Source organism: Schistocerca americana, chromosome 2, assembly GCF_021461395.2.
Source record: "Schistocerca americana isolate TAMUIC-IGC-003095 chromosome 2, iqSchAmer2.1, whole genome shotgun sequence".
In the NCBI taxonomy this organism is placed as follows: domain Eukaryota; kingdom Metazoa; phylum Arthropoda; class Insecta; order Orthoptera; family Acrididae; genus Schistocerca; species Schistocerca americana.
The window spans coordinates 608135372-608162605 of NC_060120.1; the positions used below are offsets into that span (position 1 = coordinate 608135372).

The following is a 27234-nucleotide window of genomic DNA, read 5'->3' on the forward strand; positions in this document are numbered from 1 at the left end:
CTCAGTGAATCTGAGTTTCCTGTCTACTGTGACAAATACACCACCTCCATTTTCCATTTGCCTATCCTTTCAATATACACTTAAATTTCCCCCCAAAAATCTCACTGCTATCAGTTTCAGCTTTTAACCAGCTTTGCCTGTATTATATGAACTTCACTGCTTTTCATGAGTGCTTGAAATTCTGGCACTTTGTTGTGAATGTTTCACCAGTTTACCAGTAGGATTTTAATACTCTCACTTGTGCATCGCATTTCTTTTGATGTTACACTAATACTTCTGGGTTTCTAAATCTGTTGTTATCTGGACTGAATGGAGAGTTACCTAATCTAAAACACCCTCATGTGCACCCCACACACAGTCAGCTACCTGAGTAGCAGTCTCTGGTGTGTAGTGCACACCTACCCCATTGAGGGGGACCCTACAGTTCTGAGCCCTATAGTGCAAGTTCAGGAAGCCATAGCCTAGCTTGTCACAGAACCTTCATAGTCTCTGGTTCAGTCCTTCCACTTGACTCAGAACCAAACAGCTACCATCAATTCTGGAGACAATGCTGCAAATTGCACAGGTTAGAAAGTGAAATCACTCAGTTTCCTTTCAGATTTTCTGCAATAACAAAAGCACGATTGATTTATGCAAAACAAGAGTTACTATGGACAACCCAAACACTTAAAATAAAAGACATCATTTAACTAAAGAAAGATAAAGACTCGGATGAAGTAAAGCAGAGTGATGGTATGTTGATGAAGTTGCTATCAAGAATATGATATCAAATGATTACAGAATTTTGACCGGCAGTATGAAGATTCCACAGGTATTGATTCTAGTGGGCACATTGTAGATGACAATCTATGCCTCCTTTAGATTATGTATTCTTTGCCAACAGGATTATCAATGTTGTCATTGATTTGTGTTTCTGTGTTCTACATGTGTAAAATTGTTTTGTGTGCTACTAAAAATTAAAGTAAAACAGCATTGATAGACTGAGCTGTGGCAAATCCGAATTCTATACTTGGATATGAATAACAAAGCGATTGGCACTACTCATTTACAGATCAGTTAACATATTAATGATCAATAAGTCAATGTGCACCTTGCTGCCTTTTCTTCATTTCACACTTTTAATATTTCTCTGCAAGCTCAGGTGGCAGCTATTACAGTCAGTAGTACTCTGCAAAAGTATGTAAAAAAGTGGCAAGCTTATTAACATTTTGTAAAATGAATACTGTCTGCATGCTACCATAGCCATACTGCAGGCAAAGGTATCAATGAATTTCCAATGTCAGTTCCTTCCATGCTCAACTATGCATCATTGTCAATTACTTTGTTACTCTGATCACAGTTTATGTGGATATGATGTCAAGATACTGAACAATTCACATAATAAGACAAAAGACAGTCAACAACAGGAGGCTATGTGTGTGTCTCATTTCTTTGTATTGTAATTTTGGCTGTGTATCATCTGCCACAAAATTATTGTTACTGTTGTAGTGAATATCTTGTGAACATGTAGGATAATGTCTCCTGCTCATCTGAATACATTGTGCAGTCTGTAGTTAGATACATGTAGAGGTTTGACTCAACTGCTTCAATACAATAATACAAAACATTTCAACTGCCTGCTGCTCTCTCACTAGATATTTGGAACCCAGTTGTTCACACTCCTATACTACCATAAAAAAATATGGGTAGTACTTCCATAATAGTTCCTTAAAACATGTAAGCAATGTCTGCCTGTATCCTACACTGTGGCCCTTTAATTCACATCTGTTTTACACTAAATTCTCTCTCATTGATTTAAATTTCATTACATTACTACTTTCTACAAAAAAAGTAAAATTCGGTCACAATTGTTAGGACAGTGCCTATTTTATTACAGGAATCATATTACTGCCAATTTTATTGTGAGAAATGTATTACCTGTCAAGAGCCTCAAAACAATTTTTCTCTGATGAGCATTACTGTTCAGTGACAGCATTGTGTTGATTATGGGCAAGAATGCACGCAATAGATACCTACATCCAACTTCTGCCTTAATGTAAAACTGAGGTAAATCAGAGAGAATCCTGTGAAAATTAAAGACAGTATTATAAACAATGGATAAAAGTACAGTTAACAGTTTCTTTGTTTAAAAAAAAGATTTTGATGCCATTAACAACATACTATTTCATTTTCCTGAAGAATGATTTATGCACTATCTCATGAAATGCCTTAGCAAGTATATAAAACAATACTATGGGATAGTTTTTGACAGCTCAACCAGAATGTAATTTGTGCAGTCACAAACAATAGAGAATTCTTCAAGAATGCCAAGTTGGGAAGTGATTAACTCATTCTGTTCAGAAAACTGAATCTTGATCATATATATACTACTTTCTGATTTTCTTTAAGATTTGAAGGAGTGAAGTGGGTCCCCAACTAGATGTTATTTGCTTGTAATCATCTTTAAAGATCCCACTGTGAGACAGGTCAATGCCTTCATGGAAAAATGTTTGCAGTTGCTTATGGAACCATGACTACTCAGATGTCAACTTCTTAACTCACAGCAAATTCACAGCTACAAATGTATTTCCACTGGGCTGCAAAACTTTGTAACCCACATTGGGATAGAATGGGACTGTAAGAGCTTCCCAGTGAAACTTCTGTAGCGCACTCTAAACAACCTTGGCAACATGCGGGCCAACATGTTGGCAACACTGTTTTGAGCACACCGCACAGTTTTCCTGGGAAACCCAAGCACATCCTTCATAGAATCCAGATTTCTCATTATGTGATTTCCATATTTTTGGAGTCCTGGAGAAAGACATATGTGGTCGTCAATTTGCTTTGAATGAAGAGGTTGACAAATTTGAGTAGAGGCATGGTTCTGTGCAGGCAACTGCAAACATTTATCCATAAATGTATTGACTGTCTTGTATCACAGTGGTATCAATGCATTAACAGTTGCGGGGAATAGTTTTGAAATAATAAACAATTCACTTTTTTTTTCATCTGTCTTGTGTTCATTGGTTGCTCCTTATACAAAAGTTTGTCAGGGAAATATGCTTGCACTAGCTGACTGGTTACAATGACAGCTCATGATTTAACAACCTACTAGGAACACCTTCATAATCATATCTAACAACACAGATTATAAATGAAACTAATAAATGCAAAAGACTAATGTATTTTTGTGAATGGTACAATTTAGGAATGACTGCACACATTGAGTTCTCAAAGAAACTGGAACATTAAGTCATCATAACACATATAACATTACTTCATTATTTAAAAAAAGAAGAACACAGCTTTCCAGCTTGTATATAAAAGTATAACAACAGCTTGATTTCTACTGCTGTCTCACCTCATTAATATGACACGAACAGCAGAAAAAGCAGCTGTTGCAAGGGCCAAGTTCTTCTTCTCATTAACATTCACACACTTCAGAATCTCCTCAAGACCAGCATCACTTGCTAAGTATTCCTTAACAACATCGTCATCAACAGTTTCAAAGGATTTGCTCAAATTCACAAATGACTTCAAAGCTGCAATGAAATTACAAAACAAAAAACACAATGTTAAACAGGTAACCGTACAAAGTAATTCTGGAGAAGAAGAAAAGATAGTAAGAGTGAGATTATACAGTATAGGTAATAGTAAATGGGGGAATGCATTATGAAAGGAAAGAAAGACTTAAAGGTAAATATGCAACAACAGAGGAATATTCATGGGACTAAGAATCACCCTCTAGTTCTCTGTGATGAGCTGTGAAACAAATGGTTAGTTAGTTAGTAACATGTTCTATGGATCACTGTGTTACATTCTGAACATTCCTAAGGCTTTTTTTCTTTTTCTATCCCTAAGATTTTGGCACATGGGCATAATTCTTCAGGTTTCTCTTGATATATACCACCACACACCTTGTTTGTTCTCTCTAAGATTTCTCATGCACCTTTTTCACTTTTTCAGGGAATAGACACTATCAGTTTTATCAACTGGCAGATAATATCTATTTTAAAGGGCACTTGCTGTATTTTTTCCTTTAGAGAATGACTTCTCTATCTGTTACTACTCATTCGAAGTGTTTCCTGAAGAAAAGTATACCAGTCACTTTCATCTGCAATCTGCATTTGACATGGTGGTCCACTACAGGCTGTTAATGAAGGTATGAGCATATGGAATAAGTTCACAGATAGGAGAGTGGCTTGAAGACTTCTTAAGTAATAGAACCCAGTATGTTTTTCTCGATGGAGAAATGTTCAACAGAGACAGTAAGGCGTTGAAGGTGAGTGACTGAAGGAAGATACAAGATGACTTACACAAAATTTCTAGCTGGTGTGATGAATGGCGGCTCTGCATGTGAAAAAATATAAGTTAATGCAAATGAGTAGGAAGAACAAATCTGTAATGTTCGGTTACAGTATTATTAGTGTCCTGCTTGACACAGTCATTTACATATCTGAGCGTAACAGTTGCAAAGTGATATGAAATGAAACAAGCATGTGAGAACTGTGGTAGGGAAGGTGAACTGTCGACTTTGGTTCATTGGAAGAATTTTAGGAAACAGTGGTTCACCTGTAAAGGAGACCGTTGGTGGGATATATTCTTGAGTACTGCTTAAGTGTTTGGGATCCATATGAGGTCGGACTGAAGGAAGACATCAAAGCAATTCTGAGGTAGGCTGCTAGATTTGTTGTTATCAAACAACACCTAAGTGTTACAAAGATGCTTTGGGAACTCAAATGGAAATCCCTGGAGGGAAGGTGATGTTTCTTTCAAGAAACACTATTGAGAAAATTTAGAGAACCAGAATTTACAGCTGACTGCCAAAAGATTCTACTGCCACCAACATATGTCATGCATAACGACCATGAAAGTAAAATTCGAGAAATTGGGGCTCATACAGAGGCATATGGACAGTTGTTTTTCCCTTGATCTATTTGTGAGTGGAACAGGAAAAGAAATTACTTGGGTACCCTACACCGTGCACCATACAGTGGTTTGTGGAGTACCTATGTAGATGTTGATGTAGATGTGTATGCAGGTGTATTTACTCAAGACCACACTTACTCACTTCATTTGCTTACCATATACTGAAATTTGCTGGCCCACTACTTACCTACGGGAGGCACAACTCCCAGTACTGCTGACAGAATAACTTAAAATAGAAAACAATATGCGTACCAGTACCTCTCACAACTGCACATTTCTTCTTCAAGGAGGAAAGATACTAAACTGCATCATGGTTCAAATTTCACGCTAATTTTAGTCCTCTATAAGTGGTTTGGTGAGGCAATGTCATATCATCTGTCACATAAATGTAGCTAATGAACTGCTACATTCAAACCTCCTCCCATTCCTCCCAGTTGATGACTGCCTTACAAATTTATCAGAAAATTCAATTTAACATTATTCCAGGTTTTGGTATTGATCAAAACTCTGGGGCATTCATGATTCCTGAATGCATGATACTGCTACAATGATCCTTCATGTTAGCATTCATAAAGCCCCAGATCCTGAAATATTTCAGCATTTTGTTGGCTTCCAACATTTCCAAATAAATTATTTTCACTACCGTTGAATGTCAAATGGTAAAACATTATTTTGCTTCTCTATCAGAGCAAAACATTTGAACATGTAGATAACAATGGTGGATTCTGAACTATTGTCACAATTGATATCAGCCTGGTGAGGGTATTGATGGCATATAATCTTCTTGACAGAAAACCAAACTGTTTCTTTCCTCTTTTTTTTTTTTAGATGCTTATTTCGTAGGCTTCCTGTAATTCTGGTTTAGGCTACATGTAGACACTACAGTGTGCTTCACCAAGCTTTAACTATCTCACTGTGTATTGTTTGTCTAGTTTTGGCAACCATATTTCCATATTTCATTCTCCAAATAGGATATGAGTGACAGCTTTTACAAGTCGCCTACTTCACTGAATAAGGGTCACTAATGGCAGTAATCAGAACTCTGTTAAATCATGGCTCGGGTTACAAATTTTTCACCTGATCCTTGATGATGAATTAAATTGCATGCTACACCATTATGTGGGCTCCACAGTGAACTTAATTTGTGCTACAACATGGGGCTAGGAAGCAACAGACAGGAACAATGCAGCGCTTCTTTCATTAACAAAAGACAAAAACACCATACTGTTAAACAACCTTTCGTCCACTACCAAACAATGGAATCTCCGGAAAGGAATACCAACAATGTAGGAAAAGACATATTGCTATTTTCCATAATGACGACACGTTAAGTTGCAGACAGGCACAATTAAAAGACACTTACAAATAAGCTTCTGGCCACAACCTTCATCAGAAAAAGAGAAACACGCACCATCCATTCACACAAGCAACTCCAGCAGCTCAGGCCAGAGTGCAGCTACCGAGTAGGATGGAAGCAACAATCTGTGAGGAACAGGGAATGGATAGGGACACAGTGTATGGGTGGAGGGAGCAAGGAGAGCTGTCTGAAAAGTGAGCAGGGAGTAGAATGCCAACAGGTGTGGCGTCAAAAGATTGTGGGACAGGGGAGGGGGGCAAAACAAAGCAAAAAAAGAGAAGGGTGGGGAAAGATGGGTCAGTGTATTGGTAATGGATGGCATACAAAGAGGTTAGGGGCAAGAATGGGGAGGAGGCAATAGGACAGAGGAGGTCAAAACTGTTGGGTGGAGCGTTTCAGGAAAATATGTTACTGTAGGTTGAGGACGGAGTAATTATGGAAATGGAGAATGTGTTTAAGGATAACTCCAATCTGCGCAGTTCAGAAATGCTGGTGGTGGAGGGGAGGATACAGATGACTTGGGTAGTGAAGCAGCCATTGAAACCAAGCATGTTATGTTCAGGTGCATGTTCCACCACAGGGTGGTCTACTTTGTCTTAGCCACATTTTGGCAGGAACCGTTCATGGTGGTTGACAGCTGGTTGGTAGACATACCAACTTAAAATGCTGTGCAATGATTAGAGCATAGCTGACATGGACATGGTTGCTTTTGCAAGTGGCTCAGCAGCTGATGGGGTAGGATAAACCTGTGACAGGACTAGAATGGCAGGTGCTGGGTGGGTGGATTGGACAGGTCTTGCATCTGGGTCTTCCACAGGGATATCGTCCTTGTGGCAAGGGGTTCGTATTCGGATGGGGAATGCATAGGGATGGAGTAGGATGTTGTGGATGTTGGGTAGGTGATGGAAGACCACTTTAAGAGGGGTGTGAGGCTCTTGGATAGGATGTCCCTCATTTCATGGCATGATGACAAGTAATCAAAGCCCTGGCGAAGGATGTGGTTCAGTTGTTCCAATCCAGGGTGGTACTGGGTGACAGAGGAGGTACTCCTTTGTAGTTGGTTCTTGGGGGGTGGTGACAGGATTCGGAGGTGTGAGGGAAAATGGTACAGGAGATCTGTTTGCAGACAAGGTCTGCGGGTAATTCTGTCTATGAAGGCCTCGGTGAGACCCTCAGCATACTTGTGACTGCAGATACGCCATCCTCGGGTGACCACACTGTATGGGAGGGAATTTTTGGTGTGAAAGGGATGACGGCTGTTGAAATGCAGGTACTGTTGGTGGTTGGTGAATTTAATGTGGACAGAGATGCAGATGGAGCCATCAGAGAGGAGGAGGTCAACATCCAGGAAGATGGCATGCAAGGTTGAGGAGGACCAGGTGAAGCAGATGGAAGAGAATGTGTTGAGATTGTGATGGAATGAAGATAATGTGTCTTAGCCCTGAGTTCAGATTATGGAGGTATCATCTGTGAACCTGAACCAGGCTAGGAGTTTGGTGTTTTGGGTGACAAGGATGGTCATCTCTAGATGGCTCATAAACAGGTTGGCATAGGAGGGTGCCACGCGGGTGTCCTTGGCTAGCCACAGATTTGTTTGCATACCTTTCCTTCAAAGGACAAATAGTAGTGGATTAGGATAAAGTTATCAAAGTGAATGAGGTAGTGAATCTGGAGTCTGAAGGACACTGGAAAGGTAGTGTTCAATAGTGGCAAGATCTTGGTCCTGAAGATGTTGGTGTATACGTAGGTGGTGTCAACAGTGATGAGTTGGTATCCAGGAGGTAACAAGGTGGGGATGGTTGAGATTTGGTGAAGGAAGTGGTTGGTATTTTTTACATGGGAGCCTAGGTTAAGGGCAGGTGGTTGGTGGTGTTGGTCAAAGAGGGCTGAACTACTTTCAGTGGGGGCACAATTACAAGTCACAATGGGGCGTCCACGATTGTTGAATTTGTGGTTGGTTGGTTGACTTGGAGGAGGGAACCAAACAGCGAGGTCATCGATCCCATCAGATTAGGGAAGGATGGGGAATGAAGTCAGCCGTGTCCTTTCAATGGAACCATCCCAGCATATGCCTGAAGCGATTTACGGAAATCACCTACATCAGGATGGCTGGACAAGGTTTGAACTGTTGTCTTCCTGAATGCAATTCCAGTGTGCTAACCACTGTGCCACCTCACTTGGTTTGGGTTTGTGGATTTTGGGGAGCATGTACGTGAGTGTTCAGGGTGTCATAGGGGTGAGGAGTGAAATGGATTCAGAGGAGAGGTCCTGGGAAGAGACTAAGGCCTTAAGCAGGGAGTTGGACTTCAGGGATGGGATCACACAGGCAGAGTTTATAGGAGTCAAATAATTGGCGAAGGCCTTCCGCCACATAGTCACTGTGATTCATACCAACAGAGGTGGAACCTTTGTCTGCACATAGGATGATTAGGTCAGGATTTATTTTGAGGTTGTGTATGGCTGTTTTTTCTCCTGCTGAAGGATTGGTGTTCTGAGGAAGGTAACTGGGTAACAGTGGTGAAGTGAAGTTGGAGGTAATGAATTCCTGGAAGGTTTGGTGGGTGGGTGGGTAGGGGGGAGATAACAGGTGGATGGTGGTATGAACTGGTAGAGGCAGAGTTTAATGTTGAAATTGTGCTGGGTTGGATTGGGTTGGAGGGACTGGCAGCAAAGAAGTGTCTCCAATACAGGAATCAGGAGAAGGAGAGTAGGTCTTTGACAAGTCCAGCTTTGTTAAATTTATGTGTGGGGCTAAGAAACTTCTGTGGTGCTGAGGGTTTTGGTGGAGCACTTAACGACAGTGCTATGGGAAAGATCTGGCTCAGTATTTGGTGAAGTATTGTTAGGGAGTTTAGGGGGATGTGGCAAGTTGGAAAGGTCTGTCAGGCAGGGTTTAGGTGCTATGAGGGGTGGACGAGGAGGAACGCTGTTGGTATGATAGGATTTGGATGGTGGTGCTCCAAGGCATCAGGAGGAGGTCAGCAGGTTGGATAACTTATGGAGGTGGTGTCTGGAATGGTCCTCCAGGTGCTGGAGAGCAAGGGATTTTATTCCAGAGATATGATGTATGAAGCAGCGATTACACAGTAGCAGTATCTTACAAAGGGGGCAGACGTGGATCTGAGATGTTTGTGTCATGGGGATGTGTTTTTGCAGTACAGTGCTTGTGAGGGTCAGGGACTGGTGGAATTCGAAAACATGAAGGTCAGTGTGGTTAGGCCGTTTGAGAGAATTCCATGGTTTAGGCACCATTAAAGAAATAGGATGTGGGAGTGGTTTTTGCCAAGGAAAGGGATACATTTCTGAACTGGTGTAGAAGGACGGAGCAACTGTCCATTGTGGCAGGAGTGGTGTAAAAGAAACAGGATTGACAGGTAAATGGGCAAAATAGGTGTTAATGGTTGTTAGAGGAGCTGGATATGAGAATAGATGCCTAAAAAATACACAGAAACATGCACAGATACGAAAATATGTGCACAAATACATAATAACATGCAAAAATGTATGAAACTGCATGAAACTAAATAAAAATACGCACAAATACATTAAAAATGTACAGAAATGAGGGAGAAAAGGAGCGGATGAGGTATGCGAATATGTGTGTGTTGCAATAAGGGAAGAGAGGGGGGAAAGATGATGGTTTAGTCAAGGATCACAAGTTCATGTGGTATGGGCAGATGTGGAAATTAAAGCACTAAAGTATGTCAGAATGAGGGATGCAGTGGGATCAGTAGGAATAAATATAACTATCAGAGGAAAGAATCTGGGGCATCAGGTGCTGAAACAATGCTCTGCAAAATGAGTGTTAATGGTTGTGAGAGGAACTAGGTAAGAGAAAATATGTAGAAAAATATGCAGAATCATGTAAAAACAACTACAAATATGTAATAATCAGGTATCTGCAGTGAGAAGAACTCCCTTGCCCAGTATGCTACAGGTCTCATCAAGGCCTTCATAGACAGACACTACCCCCAGACCTAGTTTGCAAAATGATCTCCCATGCCATTCCCCTTACACCCCAATCCTCCCACCACCCCCAAGAACCAGCCACAAACAAGTGCTCCCTTCGTCACTCAACATCACCCCAAACTAGAACAACTGAACCACATGCTTAACAGGGCTTTTATTACTTATCATCATGCCCTGAAGTGTGGGACATCCAGATCCTTGCCACTTCTTCTAAAGTGCTGGTCCATTGCCCACCCAAACTCCACAACATCCTAGTCCATCCCTATGCCACTCCCAATTCCAACCCCATGTCACAAGAATCATATCCCTGTGGAAGACCCAGGTGCAAGACCTGCACAATCCACTCACCCAGCACTTCCTTTTCCAGTCCTGTTGCACGTTTATCCTACCCTGTCATGGGGCAGGCCACCTGCGATAGCAGCCATATTATTTACCAGCCCTGACAAAATAAATGCACAGCTTTTTATACTGGTATGACCACCAACCACCTGTCCATCAGGATGAACAGCCACCATTAAACTGTGGCCAAGGACAAAGTAGACTACCCTGTGGCACATCATGCAGCTGAACATAACATGCTTGATTTCAATCACTGCTTCACTACCTGAGCCATCTGGATCCTCCCCTCCACCACCAGCTTTTCTAAACTGTACTAATGGGAATTATCCTTACAATACATTCTTACTCCCATAATTATCCAGGTTAACATACTGTCCCCACACACTACACGCAACAATTTTCAGCACCTCTCACCCCCCCCCCCCCTCCCGCCCTTCTGTCCTATCATCACCTCCCCACTCTCATCTCCCAACCTCTTCATTTGCCATGCTCTGCCAACATGCCTGACCACCTTTCCCCACTTCTCTCCTTTTTCACTCTGTTTTTCCCACTTCCCCGCCTCACAACTTCCTCATACTGCATCTGTAGGAATTCTACAGTGCTCCTCTCCGCTTCCACCTGTACTTTGCTACCCCTACCCCTTCCCCATGCCCTCGAGATTGCTGCTTGCATCCCACATGATAGTGGCATTTTGGCCTGAGCTGTCAGAGTTAGCAGTCATATGTGCTTGTTTGTGTGAATGAATGATGTGTGTTTCTCTCTTTCGGAGAAATGCTGTGGCCGGAAGCGTATGTGTAAGTGTCTTTTAGTTGTGCTTGTCCGCAACTTAATGCGTCATCTTTACAGTAAGTAGCAATCTATCATTTCCTACATTGTTGATACTCCTACCTGGAGTTTACATTGTTTGATTTTGCTGAATGGCTTTTCTTCCACCCTACAACCACGTGATGTTTTCCTTTGTTACTATTCTCTGTAGCATTACTCTTCTCAGGGTCTGTTCTTTCTCTTCTTTCCTATGTTTATTCACCATCTTCCAAATTCCATCTACTTTGAAGCAACACAGTGTCAACAACTGCTCATGCAGAAGATATGCTTCATGATTGCATGGATTGCTGTTGCAGCATTAAATGTCTCAGATCTTTCCTCCAGTAGTTATAATTATATTTATTCCTATCAAGTACACTTTATCTGTCACTTTCACATACTTTAGTACTTTATTTCCACACTTGCCTGTGCCACACAAAACACACACACACACACACACACACACACACACACACACACACACACACACCTGATCTGTTCCTTTTCTCCCATGTTTCTGTACGCTTTTAAGGTATTTGTTAGTATTTTTACTTAGTTTCATGAATTTTTGCACATTTTTAAATATCTGTGAACTTTTATATGTATCTGCACATATTTTTGTGTATCTGTGGTTGTTTTTGCGTGTCTCTGTGTACTTCTTGTGTGCCTTTTCTCTTACCAAGCTCCTCTCACAACTATCAACACCTATTTTGCCCATTTCCCTGTCATTCCTGTTTCCATTATACCATTCCTGCACAGTGGATCCCTCATCCATATTTCTGCACCAATTCAGAAAAGCATCCCTTTCCCCCGCTAAAACATAGTCACAAATCCTACTTCTTAAAATGCCTATCAATAAAAATTCCTTTTTTCCGGAGCCCACCTTACTTCAACACTGGCCTTCATATTTTCAGATTCCAACAGTCCCTGAGCCTCAAAAACCTGGTACTACAAAAATATGTCTCCATGGTACAGCCATTCCAGAACCACCTCTGCTCCCTCTGCAAGATATTTCTACTGTACAATTCATGCTTCACAAACCAAATCTCTGAAATTGAATACCTTGCTCTCTAGCACCTGGAAGACCATTCCAGACACCACCCCAATAAGTTTTCCAACCTGCTAACTTCTTACTGCTGTCTCAGGCACCACTATCTAACCCCTCTCCTACTAACAGTACTTCTTCTTGTTCAATCCTCATTGCTCCTAAACCTTGCCTAGCTGACCTTATCAACTCATCACATCCCCCCCCCCCCCCCCCCCCCCAAGCTCCCCACCAACAGTACGCCAAATCCAGAACTGAAACATTCCTATAACATTTTTGTTAACCATTCCACCGAAACCCTCAGCTCTACAGAAGTTTCAGTCCTATCCAAAGGCCTCACCTTCAGCCTTACACCCAAATTTAACCATGCTGACACCTACTCTCCTTTCCCAATTCCTGGAGTGGAAACACTTGTTTGCCACCAAAACTTCCAACCAAAGCCAACCTAACTGTGCAACACTGAACCTTGCCTCTCCCAGCGCATACAATCATCCAACCATGACTCTCCCTTCTTCTCACCTAACAACCCGTTGGTCACCTTCCTGGAATTCTTTACCTCCGACTTAGCTTCACCACCATTCCCCAGTTCCCTTCCTCAGAACATCAACCTTTCAGCAGGAGAAAGAACAGCCATACACAACCTCAATCAAATACTGACCTAATCATCCTACCTGCAGACAAAGGTTACACCACTGTTGTTATGAATTGCTGCGATTACTGTTAGTAGGAGAGGGGTTAGATAGTGGTGCCTGAGACAGCAGTAAGAAGTTAGCAGGTTGGAAAACTTATTGGGGTGGTGTCTGGAATGGTCTTCCAGGTGCTAGAGAGCAAGGTATTCAATTTCAGAGATTTGGTTTGTGAAGCATGAATTGTACAGTAGAAATATCTTGCAGAGGGAGCAGAGGTGGTTCTGGAATGGCTGTACCATGGAGACATATTTTTGTAGTACCAGGTTTTTGAGGCAATTATTTGACTCTTCCACCTATGAACTCTGCCAGTGTGATCCCATCCCTCAAGTCCAATATAACCTCCAGTCCCTGCTTAATGCCTTAGTCCCTTCCCAGAACTTCTCCCCTAAAACCATTTCACTCCTCATCCCTACACCCACCTACATGCACCACAAATCCAACAATCCTGGACACCCCATTGTGGTTGCTTACTACGCCCCCACTGAAAGAAGTTCGGCCCTCGTTGAGCAACATCACTGACCAGTTGCCCGTAGTCTAGTCTTGCATGTCAAAGATATCAACCACTTCCTTCACCAATTCTCGACCATTGCCACCCCTTTACCTCCTAGATCCCACGTCATCACAGTTGATGCCACCTCCCTATACACAAAAATCCTTCATGCCCAAGATCTTACTGCTATTGAACACTACCTTTCCGACGTCCTTCAGATTCCAAACCCATTACCTAATTCCTCATACACCTTACCAATTTTGTCCCAACCCACAACTACTTCTCCTTTGACTGAGCAATATACAAAGAAATTCACAGTACAGCCATGGCCACCCACATGGCACCCTCCTATGCAAACCTGTCTATGGGCCATCTAGAGGAGACCTTCCTTAGCCTCCCAAAATACCAAACCCATAGTCTGGTTCAGGTTCATTGATGATATCTTCACGATCTGGGCTCAGGGCCAAGGCATCCTATCTTCATTCCTTCACAACTGCAACACCTTCTCTGCCATTCGCTTCACCCGGTTCTCCTCAACTCACTGTGCCAACTTCCTATAGATGTTAACCTCCTCCTCTGCATGGCTGTCATATGACAGCGAACCGAGTGTTCTGTACGAACAAGTTACTCTGTAACTACAATATATGATCTGAAGATGGGCAGCTAGCCCGAAACCGGTAATTGAAAATAAAGTATAGCGATCGAAGACTGAAACGCCATATTTTATTAATGAACGATCGCAGAATTCCCATTAAGACAATTATGTCTAGTTTTGATAAACCAGGTGGTGTGTCAGCAGTGACAAGAACTTCCTTGCCCAGTACGCTGAGGCTCTCACCAAGGCCTTCAAAGACAGGCACTACCCCCAGACCTAGTATGCAAATAGGTCTCCCGTGCTATTTCCCCTCACACCCCCAATCCTCCCACCACCCCCAAGAATAAGCAACAAAGGAGTGCCCCCTTCTTCATCCAATACCACTCCAGACTGGAACAACTAAACCACATCCTTCACCAGGGCTTTGATTACCTATCATCACACCCTGAAATGAGGGACATCCTACCCAAGAATCTTCCTGCCCTCCTAAAGTGGTATTTGATCACCTACCCAACCTACACAACATCCTACTCTAGTCAAGTCCAACCCTATGCCTCTCCTAATCCCGACCCATTGCCACAATGATCATACATGTGTGGAAGACTCAGATGCAAGACCTGGCCAAGCCAACTGGATGTCTCCCTCCCCCCCCCCCCCCCCACTCACCAACATTTTTGAACTGCACAGATGGAAGTTATCCTTGAACATATTCTCCCCTACCATAACTAACCTGGCCTCAGCCTAAGGTAACATACTGTCCCCACACCCTCCACCCAAAAGTTTCCACTACCTCTCCATTCTTGTCCACCACCCTCTTTGTCTGCCCCCCTCACCCTATGCATCCACCCACTTTTCCTCACTCCTCTCCTTTTTCACTCTGTTTTCCCCACCTCCCTGTCCCACAATTTTCTGACTCTGCGCCTGTTGGCATTCTAGCCCCTGCACACTCTGCCAGACAGTACTCCTCTCCCCCCTCCCCCACCCATACATTGCTACCCCTTCCCCCACCAGATTGCTGCTTGCATCCCACATGATAGTTGCATTCTGGCCTGAGCTGCTAGAGGTGGCAGTCATGTCTGTGTGAGGAGTGCTTGCTTATGTGAACGAATGGTGTGCGTTTCTCTTTTTCTTGCAAAGGCTGTGGTTGAAAGCTTTTGTGTGTCTTTTAATTGTACCTGTCTGCAACTTTAAATGTTGTCTTTATGGCAGAGCAATCTATTATTCCGTACATTGTTTTGTCCATTACGGCATTTCTCATTATCGAAGAAGCTCAGAGCTGGCATCTCTATCTTTCACCATCTCTTGCTTTCATATGTGATTGAGATGTCTTAAAAAAATCGCTGGAGTCTGAATCTTTATTCCATCCTGATCACTTTGACAGCAAAACTGTTTTTCTGCGACAGATATGTTGGCCAGACAAGTGGAACTGGCAAACTGTGGAGTTTATTATTTCTCACTTCTTGCTGGATGTATTGCATATGACTGGGTCACAGAAATGTTGAACAAAGTAGCTTCCATAACCATCCCATGGGAAACTATTCACTACTTACACAATATGATGTAATTTGGAATGCTCGAGTCACTGCTGTAAGATCAACATTACGAGAATTTAGATAGCAGCCCGCACAGGAAATGCCCCTAAAATGCAAATGTATCAACGATGGGATAAGATGTTTGAAACAATGAAAAAGTGAAGCTTTGAAGTTTTTCTGTGCTTCAGTGATGAGAGGTGCTAACATGATAGACGCGTCAGGTGCTAACATGATAGACATATGCCAGCAAGTCAAGAGGTTTAGTAACATGCAATATGTTCAAAACATCAGAAATAGTCACATGGTGGATACGGCACTTTGCAGACACCATCACTCCACCACCCTGTTAATTCTCAAGCAATTTAACTCGATCTTATTCTATGCACCCCATTACAATTAGGAAATTTAAAATGGTAATCAAGTACAAGTGTAACAGAAAACATGAGGTTGGTAATTTTTGTTCACCAACATGACAATTGTTGTCAGAAGCATTGCAACTTCAGCTCTGGTGCTCAATGAAATGTGACCTTCAGAATTGCTCCCAATGATATGGGTCAATCATCCTGCACACATTGAAGCAAGGAAGAGAGCCTGGTCATGCTGGACCTTACAGGCCATATGCACTAAACTCGTGTCAGTAAAATCACAGATTATTACAGGACTGGAATGATGATTTGAATACAATTACTTAATGCCATGCACTTAAAGTGACTTCAGAATAGGAAGGGGAACATACATTTGAATAACATATTGGCTGTATTCCCTATGGCCACCACATTCTTCCCTGGTATCTCAGCTGCAGACAACAATGTGTAAGTCCCTATACTAGTACATAGAATACCAACATACATTATGTTATCAAAAGTATCCGGACATCCCCAAAAACATACGTTTTTCATATTAGGTGCATTGTGCTTCCACCTACTGCCAGCTACTCCATATCAGCGACCTCAGGAGTCATTAGACCATGTGAGAGAGAGCAGAATGGGGCACTCCGTTGAACTCATGGACTTTGAACGAGGTGAGGTGATTGGGTGTCACTGTGTCATACCCCTGTACGCAAGATTTCCACACTCCTAAACAACCCTAAGCCCACTGCTTCTGACGTGATAGTGAAGTGGAAACCTGGAGGAACACATACAGCAACAAAGCACACAGGCCGACCTCGTCTGTTGAGTGACAGAGATCGCCCACAGTTGAAGAGGGTCTTAACATGTAATGGCCAGACATTTTTGCCAACCGTCACACAGGAATTCCAAACTGCATCAGGATCCACTGCAAGTACTATGATAGTTAGGTGGGAGGTGAGAAAACTTGCATATCACGGGCGAGCGGCATCTCATAAGCCACACATCATGCCAGCAAATGCCAAACAACGCCTCGATTGGTGTAAGGATCGTAAACATTGGACGATTGAACTGTGGAAAAATGTTGTGTGGAGTGACAGAGTCACAGTACACAATGTAGCGATCTGATGGCAGGGTGTGGGTATGGCGAATGCCCGGTGAACATCGTCTGCCAGCTTGTGTAGCGCCAACAGTAAAATTCGGAGGCAGTAGTTTTATGGTGTGGTCGTGTTTTTCATGGAGGGGGCTTGCACCCCTTGCTGTTTTGTGTGGCACTATCACAGCACAGGCCTATATTCTACATTGATGTTTTAAGCATCTTCTTGCTTCCCGCTGTAGAAGAGCAATTTGGGCCTGGCGACTGCATCTTTCAACACGATCGAGCACTTGTTCGTAATGCACGGCCTGTGGCGGAGTGGTTACATGACAATAACATCCCTGTAATGGACTGGCCTGCACAGAGTCCTGACCTGAATCCTATAAAACACCTCTGGGATGTTTTGGTACGCCAACTTCATGCCAGGCCTCACCGACCGACATCGATACCTCTCCTCAGTGCAGCACTCTGTGAAGAATGGGCTGCCATTCCCCAAGAAATCTTCCAGTCCCTGATTGAATGTATGCCTGCAAGGGTGAAAGCTGTCATCAAGGCTAAGGGCAGGCCAACACCATCTTGAATTCCAGCATTACCGATGGAGGGCGCCATGAACTTGTAAGTCATTTTCAGCTAGGTGTCCGGATATTTTTGTTCACATAGTGTATTTAACACAGGTATCTGTGGCTTACTATTACTCATTGGGCATACATTTGGTTGAACAGCAGGTTGAGTGGCATATGCAGAATATTGCAATGCCTTCCCAAGGGGCGGCCTCTACCACTTACTGTTGAAGTATTACAATATGAGAATAATACACGCCTATAATCAATGATCATATCCCTCTCTAAGAACCGGCCATAGTCTCGATTAAACTACCATATACCCGATGGAAAGCTGATAAGAAACGGGCTCGCAATATCATATCACAAATCATAAGTAGTTGTGCCAACTCTCAAACATCTCCAGGATTAGCCCTGCAGCGGGGGCACAAAATAAAACTGTTGTACTGCCTTTGTTTGCTGGCAGCACAGTAGTGTTGCCGCAGTGTTCATTTTCAGCACTATTCACAAGCTGATGATTTGCATTTTTCTTGCCACATTAGTTTTTTGGCCACTTCCATGGGCAAACGGTGAATGACCTTTTCCACACTTTCTGCTAATGATCACTTGGTGTGGCATGTTTCATGGAGCTGATGAAAATCTAAGACCTTTCAACAGCACTGATTTTGCTGGTACTTTTAGTTCCTTGGCTGTGGGATTTACTATGTGTCTGTGTTCACATCCCTGCCAGTCAGCTGCATTATTTCATTGTGGGTGTGGGGGACAATGTGAGGGAGAAGGAAAAAATTGGTATCTTACTGTGCCACTGTAAGGTAGTGTGTGTGTGTGTGTGTGTGTGTGTGTGTGTGTGTGTGTGTATGTATGTGCGCGCATGAGAGAGAGAGAGAGAGAAATTACAATGCCAAAATAGGGCAAGACTGAGGTAGGAAACGGCAGTGGAAGATTGGGTGATGGCATGGGTATGAGAAGAAGATAACTGAGTGTGAGATCTTGGGAGGTTATGAGAAATGACGACGACTTGGACCAATTGTCACCTAAGGAGGTCAGAATAGTGACAGTGACAGGGAGAGAAATTTAATTGACATAGGTACTGAAATGGCCACTTAAGTCACCAATCGTGTGGTGTGCTGCAATTTAAACACTTTAAGTTTACAGCTAGTCACAGTCTAGAAGTGGCTATAGATGTGAGTAGACGGATAATTATCAGTCATATTTACATCCAATGTTGTACTGTAACTCCAATACAGTTAGTACTTAATGTGACTGCATTCACACATGACCACACCTCTAATCAGACAGAAATGCTTGTTGTAACTTGGGGGATAAGTGAAGTCTGATCAGTTAGGGGCTGGCTCACCAGCTGTGACAGATTTGTTTGTATCATAGGAAGAAAAGGTAGTATAAATCTGTATCTGTACTAGCTGGGCAGGCTGTTGTCTGCCTGTGACAAAATTATCACTCTTCCTAGCCTCCGCAGATGTTGCCCCAAGGCAGCCATACTTGTAGAACAGGGACTTTTCAGTATGGAACAACTGGCAGCTGCAAAAATGGAGCAACTGTTGGCGTATAATGAACCTGGTATGGATACAGATTTTTATGGGTCCACCATATGGGTACAGATATCCATGCATAAAGATAGTGTGTTAAAAGATGTTGAGATTCTGGGAGTTAGAACACAGGCTGTCTTGACACAGACATTGTGAAGTTTCAAAAGTGATTACTGTTTTGTTATCTGCATGAGTGCTTCTGTTGAATTTTGAAAATAGAAAAGAAAGACTGCCAAACCAAGGTTGTGTCACACCATTTAATATGCCTGGATAAATTGCTTACAGCATTGTCCACAAAATGGTTTTGGTTTGGCTCATTGTTTTAATATCACAAAAAGTTGTCATGAAGAATTTGTTGAAATGGTGTCAAATGTAGGGTCAAAATTGAATTCTAAACAAAGTTAAGGTGGCTGGCTCTGAGCACTATGGGACTTAACATCTTAGGTCATCAGTCCCCTAGAACTTAGAACTAGTTAAACCTAACTAACCTAAGGACATCACACACATCCATGCCCGAGGCAGGATTCGAACCTGCGAGCGTAGCAGTCACGCGGCTCCGGACTGCGCGCCTAGAACCGCGAGACCACCGCGGCCGGCCAAAGTTAAGGAACTGGAAAGCTGAGTGAAAGAACCACACATAAGGACTGGAAAGTTGCACAGGGCACACCAATAAACAGGAAAGGAAACAGAAGTAATCCACTGAATCACAGATTCTGAAACATATACTGTGTCTAAACATTATGAATTACCTCATATATAAAACAATCTATACACATAGTTAACATATATTCAAAAAATATTGTTCTTGTGAAACACATCAGGGTCTTTATCCGCACGAAGTTAATGATGGGGCACTCAAGTTGATTCCATATTTTTAATTTCCATGAAGCTTTTGATACCATTCCTCACTTCAGCTTCTTATCAAATTGTATTACTATGGAGTAACATCACAGTTCTAAATCTACACTCTGAAAATCACCATGAGGTGCACGGCAGAGGGTACGTCCCAGTGCAACAGTTATCAGTGTTTCTTCCTGTCCCATTCACATATGGAGTGCGGGAAGAATGTTTGAATGCTTCTGTGCATGCAGTAATTATTCTAATCTTATCCTCAAGATCCCTATGTGAGTGATACACAGAGGTTTGTAGTATATCCATAAAGTAATCATTTAAACCCGGTTCTTGAAACTTTGTTATTAGACTTTCTTGGAATAGTTTATGTCTTTCTTCATGAGGCTGCCAGTTCAGCTCCTTCAGTATCTCTGTGACACTCTCCCACAGATTAAACAAACCAGTAACCATTTTTACTGCCCTTCTCTGTATAAGTTCAGTATCCCCTGTTAGTCCTGTCTGGTGCAGGTCCCACATACTTGAGCAATATACTAGGATGGGTCACATGAGTGATTTGTAAGCAATTTCTTTTGTAGACTGATTGCATTTCCCCAGTATTCCACCAGTAAACTGAAGTCTACCACCTGCTTTACCCATGACTGAACCTACGTAATCATTCCATTTCATATCCCTAATAGGTATTTGTATGAGTTGGATTATTCCAACAGTGACTCATTGATACTATAGTCATGGGGTACTAGATTTTTTCCTTCTGTGATGTGCACAATTTTACATTTCTGAACATTTAGAGCAAGTTGCCAATCTCTGCACCACAATGAAATCTTATCAAGATCTGACTGAATATGTATGCAGCTTCTCTAAGATAGTACTTCATTATAGATACCTGCATCATTTCGCTATTAATATTGTCTGCAAGGTCATTAATATACTACATGAACAGAAAGAAAGACTTACACTATCCTCTACTTAACATACTTTTGGCACAGAAAGGTGTAAAATACACTGCTGTAAAACTTTTTGATAAATTACCAGATGAAATAAAATGTCTGACAGACAGCAATAATAGTTTTATAAATAAGGGAATGGGGTAGGCAATAAAAATATTAAGCTAAAAAAATTAAAACATTGATTCAAGTGTGCATTTCTTATGCACTTGACACGTTCCACATCATAATGGTTACTGTGAGATTGATCAATGGAACATGTAACTAACAAATAGTAAGGGTCCCAACACACTTCCTTGGTGCACACCATAACATGCTGTGTCCTCCCTACTAAAAAGTCCAGTCACAAATTTCACTTGATACCCCATATGATTGTACTTTTGACAATAAGTGTAGGTGCGGTACTGAGTCAAATGCTTTTCGGAAATCAAGAAATACTGCTTGTCTACTTGGTTGTCCTGATCCAAAGCTTTCCGCGTGTCGTGAGAAAAGTGTGAGTTGGGTTTCACATGATCGATGTTTTCGAAATACATGCTGGTTGGCAGTTGTGCAACTGGATTCATAATTTCCTGTCAGAAACGTCATAATTTGTGGTAACTAACAGAAAGTCATCAAGTACAAAACAAGTGATGTCTGGCATTTCCTGAGGAAATGTTGTAGGTTCTCTACTGTTCCTAACCTATATAAATGATTCAAGGGACAATCTGAGCAGCCTCTTAGATTGTTTGCTGATGATGCTGTCGTTTTCTGTCTAGTAAAATCACCAGAAAATCAAAATATGCTGCAAAATAACTTAGACAAGGTATCTGTATAGCGTCAAACTTGGCAATTGACTCTACAATAAGAAGTGTGCAGTCATCCACATGAGTACTAAAAGGAATCGGTTAAATTTTGGTTACATGGTACACCACACAACTTTAAAGACTGTCAATTGTTCTAAATACCTTGGGATTGCAATTATGAACAACTAAAAATGGAACCATCATGTGTAAAGAGACTGCCTACATCATGCTTATTCAGCCTCTTCTGTAATAATTTTGCAGGTAATAGCATCCTTACCAGATAGGTTTGACAGAGGAAATCAGTAAAGTCCAAAGAAAGACAGCTTAGTTTGTATTACCACAAAAAAAAAGAGGAGAGAGAGAGAGTCATGGATATGATATGCAAGTTGTGGTGGCAGTCATTAAGAGAAATATTTTGACTCCCACATACAGAGGAAATATGATCATCAGATTAAAATAAGAGAAACTGGAACTCACACAGAAAGATTTAAGGGTTTGTTTCTCCCATGGATTATTTGAGAGCGGAACAATAGAGAAATGGCCTGAAAGTGGTTCCATAAACTGTTTACCAAGTGCTTAAGTGTGAATTTCAGTTTCGGTACGTACATGTGGAAAGTGATGCGTCATTGTCTATTATTCTTTCTACAGCTACAACTGTAACTTTCTTCTTCTTCTGCATGTGTCAAACAGCTTTATTTACTGCAATGAAGAGAACATCAGAAATGTTTTCATTTTCAGAATATACAACCAGGGATTTCTTTTTTTTTGACATTTTCTATAGTTCTGAAGAAATATGTAAAGGTCTTATCTAAAGTCTCACTGTTTGTCATAATGTCCTGTTTGTGTCCTTGAGCTGCAGTGTTTCAAAAGCATAAATGTCTGTTCTGATTTCTCCATGGATAATTTGTTCTTGAAGGAGGGTAGGAGTAGAGTTTAAGGTTTACCAAAGAATGATGACATCAGAAATAGAGAATAAACCAAGATCATACAATAGTGAGGAAGAATATCAGTAACACTGTTCCACAAAACCTACCATAGTGTTGATGATTTAGGAATTACATAAAAGCTAAATAAAGTAGTTCACACAGGAATATGATCCAAAGTTGCCTAATAGATCAGAATCTTTTGCTATATTTATTTTTATTCTTCTCAAGTGTCTCTCATGACTCTCTCATTCTACATTCTGATACATATTAACAAATGTATTCGAATAATTTTGATGAAGGCTTTACACTGCTGCTGATTATGGGTTTACAGGGACTAAACATCTAGGTCATTAGTTACTACACCTTTCATAGTGGGATCAGTGCACTCTTATCACTCTGTGTGTAGATAAAATTCCATGCGCAAATGTGACAAAGTTTTCTAAATGTTTGCTTAGCATGTATCAGAAGCGGGATTGGGGTACCAACCAGGTATTCATCTAGTATGATGTAGGAAACCACCTAAAAACCACATCCATACTAGCCAGCACACCGGCTCTACTCATTAATTCATAGGGCACATTCAAAGTGGGGCCAGAACACCTCCCAAGAACAGAAGTGGAAGATTTAATGCACACAGCTACATGAGCATGTGGGTCAATCCATACCAAGTGGTCCAAGAAACAAATAATTGGTTGCTTGACCACCTCAGAAAAATTTTATATTTGCTGGGTGAATTCCCCAATGTTTAGTAGTCACAAAAATATTTTTTAAAAACATTTATTGTTTATTATTTTGAAATAGCGGCTATGTTTGTTCCAGGCCGCATGCGTTTTTTCGTATTTGCAAGCATCTACATTTTTTACAATTATTCAGTAGTGGATTGTACTAAGCCTTTCAGGTAAAATGCATTTAGTTCAACACAATCTGGGCTACAAATTAACATCAGAATCACTTAGCTAAATGTATTCTTTAATATATTTGTAATAGTTCAAAGTTATCAGCCACAAATTAAAAAAAAACTCAATTTTGGTTTTCCAAAAAAAGATTAGTTTCTCAGGTTTAGTATTTTTTCTGCTATTACACTGTATAGTATAGTTACTTTTTATAGAGTATCAATGGTGAGCAGCTTACACTTAAAAAAAATACACTATGGATTTTTAAAATGTTTCCATTTTGTTGGGGGACCAAACAAAAACATGAAAATTTTACAGTTAATAGACCTTTATGATATCAAACTTCAGTATAAATTTCAACTTTGAAATTAAATTGGAAGTTATGGAAAAAAAATTACAAACACGAGACAAAAATATGTTTTTTAACATCTGCGATATCTAGGCTTATGAATAAAATATATCAGTTACGGTATATCATTTAATCATATCTATGATTACTTACTTTTTTATTGAAAATAAGCCTACTAATTACATTATATTGTTCTCTTGTTGTTTGCTTTTAGTACATCGCTCATTGAACGTTTCAGAAATTTGTTTGTGTGTTAGATTATAAGTTCGTGCAGTCACAGTTGTAAATTCCATGGGAAACAGCTTCCTTAGTACATTTTTAAGTGTCATCCAAACTTGATCCTTCTCATTTTTTAAAAAAAAAGATGTCCTTGGTCATGGAGGGTGAAAAATACAACACGTACATCTTGGTTTTGACAGTCAATATTATCAACTTCACCAATCCACCACTGTTCATTGTAAACACAAGCCACTATCTTTATTTTGAAGAACCAGTTGTACAAGTTTTCCACATTGATGAAGTTCACAATCAGGCAAAGTTGATGTGATCTTACACTTCAGTAAGTTGTGTGAATGGGGTACAATACAATGAAAAGATCGAGTACCTTTAATCTTGATGCCAGGCATCAAACGGCAGTTATTGTCATCGGCATAATACTTTATAACTTCATTGATTGTGTTTTCATCTACCAAACTGGATGCACTTTTCTTTTGTAATGCTGATAAAACTCCCTGTTCTTTTATTAATTGCCTTGTTAACTTAACAAGACGTTCTGACACATTAAATTCATCAATAACTTTTGCTTGATTCCAAGAATTCGGCAGTAAACTGATAATCTTAATTTCTTCCTCTTTGTTTGAAGTGCTGCATTTAGTTTTTAGCTTTTCTATCAAATCATCATATTCAGTTGGTGAAGTTTTAGATCTTCCATCTGTTTTAGTACAAATTGTATTTTGAAATGAAACTTCCAAATTCTTTTTGACTGTAGCTGCCACTTTCTCAATTTTTGAATTCAAGGCACTTGGTATTTTATCTTGACTTAATTTTCTAACTTTACTAGCAGGTGATATACCCACGGTTTCACAAGCTTTATCCACTTTTTTAATGGTTGCTGATAAGGGAAATACGGAAGCGTCCGATCCCGCCCGTCTGCTTTGACCCATGACGTCACAAATATAGCGGAAACGACCATAAACCACGATTCCAATATGGCGCATATAAAGTCGGTACGTACACATTATGAGGATGAAAATACATCGAAAAACAAACACACCTTCCACAAAAAGCCTAATTACACTAACGGGACATGCGCGGGAAATGGGGTGTTTTTGGGTGGCGGCAAACTAAATATAAACTAATTTAGACACCCACCCCCATACAAAACCACACAAAACGACGAAAAAATTCGACATCACAAAACTCCCCAAATACCACTAAACACATCATCTGGAATCGGACACTTCAGTTGACCTATATAGCTCGACAGCAGCTCCCAATCCCATAAATTAGGATCAAACACTTCCTTCGGCCTATACAGCTCAAAAACATCTCCCGATACCAATATCAACACACACAGCCACACATTGGGATCGAACACTTCCCTTGACCTGCGCACTGTTAATTTTATCCGTCATATCCATTCCTGAACAAAACCAACAACCGATTAATTTTACTAAAATCACCACATGATGTACAGGGAACAACACTAAATTAACCTTCACACATAATCGTTAACTCACTGAAACGAATTCCACTACAAACACAGCTGACACTCGAACAATTCTGGATAATGAGCAAAAGCAAATTCAGCCCATTACACCATACAAACGAAAACCCTGAACATACCACCAGAGAGCACAACAAACCACAACACAACGACATCCACATACATGCCACACTCACAAACCAAACTCCGCGCCATCATGACGTCACACACGACAACACCCTTACGTCACGGGTCAAAGCCGACGCGTGGGATCGGATGTATAGGCTTGCAGATGCAATTGTTAGCCCAGTGAAACAATTACCATAGCATTGTTTCAACAAATAATCAATAGCTAGTGTTATGTGGTGTAATACATTATGTAACTGGTATACTTTATTTGATTAGCCTACCAGATATCACAGGTGTTAAACAACATATTTTTGACTCGTGTTTGTAATTTTTTTCCCCATAACTTCCAATTGAATCTCATAGTTGAAATTTATACTGTAGTTTGATATCATAAAGGTCTATTAACCGTGAAATGTTCAGATTTTTATTTGGTCCCCAAACAAAGATACTGCAGGCCACAAAATGGAAAAATTAAAAAAAGATTTAAATAGTGTATTTATTAAGTGTAAGCTGCCTCACCATTGATACTCTATAAAGTAACTATGCTATACAATGCAATAGCAGAAAAAATATAAAAGCTGAGAAATTAATCTTTATTTGCAAAAACACTGTTAAAAAATTGAGTTTTTTGAATTTGTGGCTGATAACTCTGAACTATTAAAAATATATTAAAGAATACATTCAGCTAAGTGATGATGATGTTAATTTGTAGCCCAGAGTGTGTGGAAGTAAATGCATTTTATCTGAAAGACTTAGGACAATTCACTACTAAATCATTGTAAAAAATGTTGATGCTTGCAAATACAAAAAAACACATGGGGCCTGGAACAAATATGGCCGCAATTTCTAAATAATAAACAATAAATGTTTTTAAAAAATATTTTTGTGACTACTAAACATTGGGGAATTCACCCAGCAAATATAATTTTTTTCTGAGATGGTCAAGCAACCAGTACTGGACCACTTGGTGTGGATTAACCCAAGTGAGATGATTTTATTCAGAATTCTACACGATTTCTACTATTCATCAACTTCATTTCCTCTAAAATTTTATTTCAACTAGTCTCCTTGACACTGGCAACATTCAACAGAATGTTCATCATAATCTACATTTCCATTAGCACTGTTTTAGTCTACAGTCCCTCACTTTCAGTTGCACTATGCTTGTATGTTTATTTCATTTCACAGTATTCTTCATTTAACTTACATCGTCTGAATTGTTTATTCCAATTTTCAAAAATAAGTATCATTTTATTCAAGAGAATTTAAGACTGATACATCCTATAAACTTATTATGAGTTAAAAAGAGTAGCCCTAGATTACTTTTGCAATGTATGGTCATCAAGATTTAAACTGGAGTGACTATGTAAAAAAAC

At 40.6% G+C, this 27234-nt stretch overlaps 1 protein-coding gene across 3 annotated transcripts in view; it reads right to left on the reverse strand.

Moving 5' to 3' along the window:
- The window catches only part of LOC124593416 (nucleolar pre-ribosomal-associated protein 1), a 173322-nt gene that overhangs the window by 144409 nt on the left and 1679 nt on the right, over nucleotides 1–27234 (reverse strand). For 2 of the 3 annotated variants that reach the window (XM_047131925.1, XM_047131926.1), the window contains exons 2-3: nucleotides 3341–3521; nucleotides 1918–2063 (exon numbers count right to left, since the gene is read on the reverse strand). In XM_047131925.1, coding sequence (XP_046987881.1) covers nucleotides 1918–2063; nucleotides 3341–3521 — 327 coding nt within the window. The remainder of the gene's footprint in view (nucleotides 1–1917; nucleotides 2064–3340; nucleotides 3522–27234) is intronic. The other variant, XM_047131928.1, reaches the window with a different exon arrangement.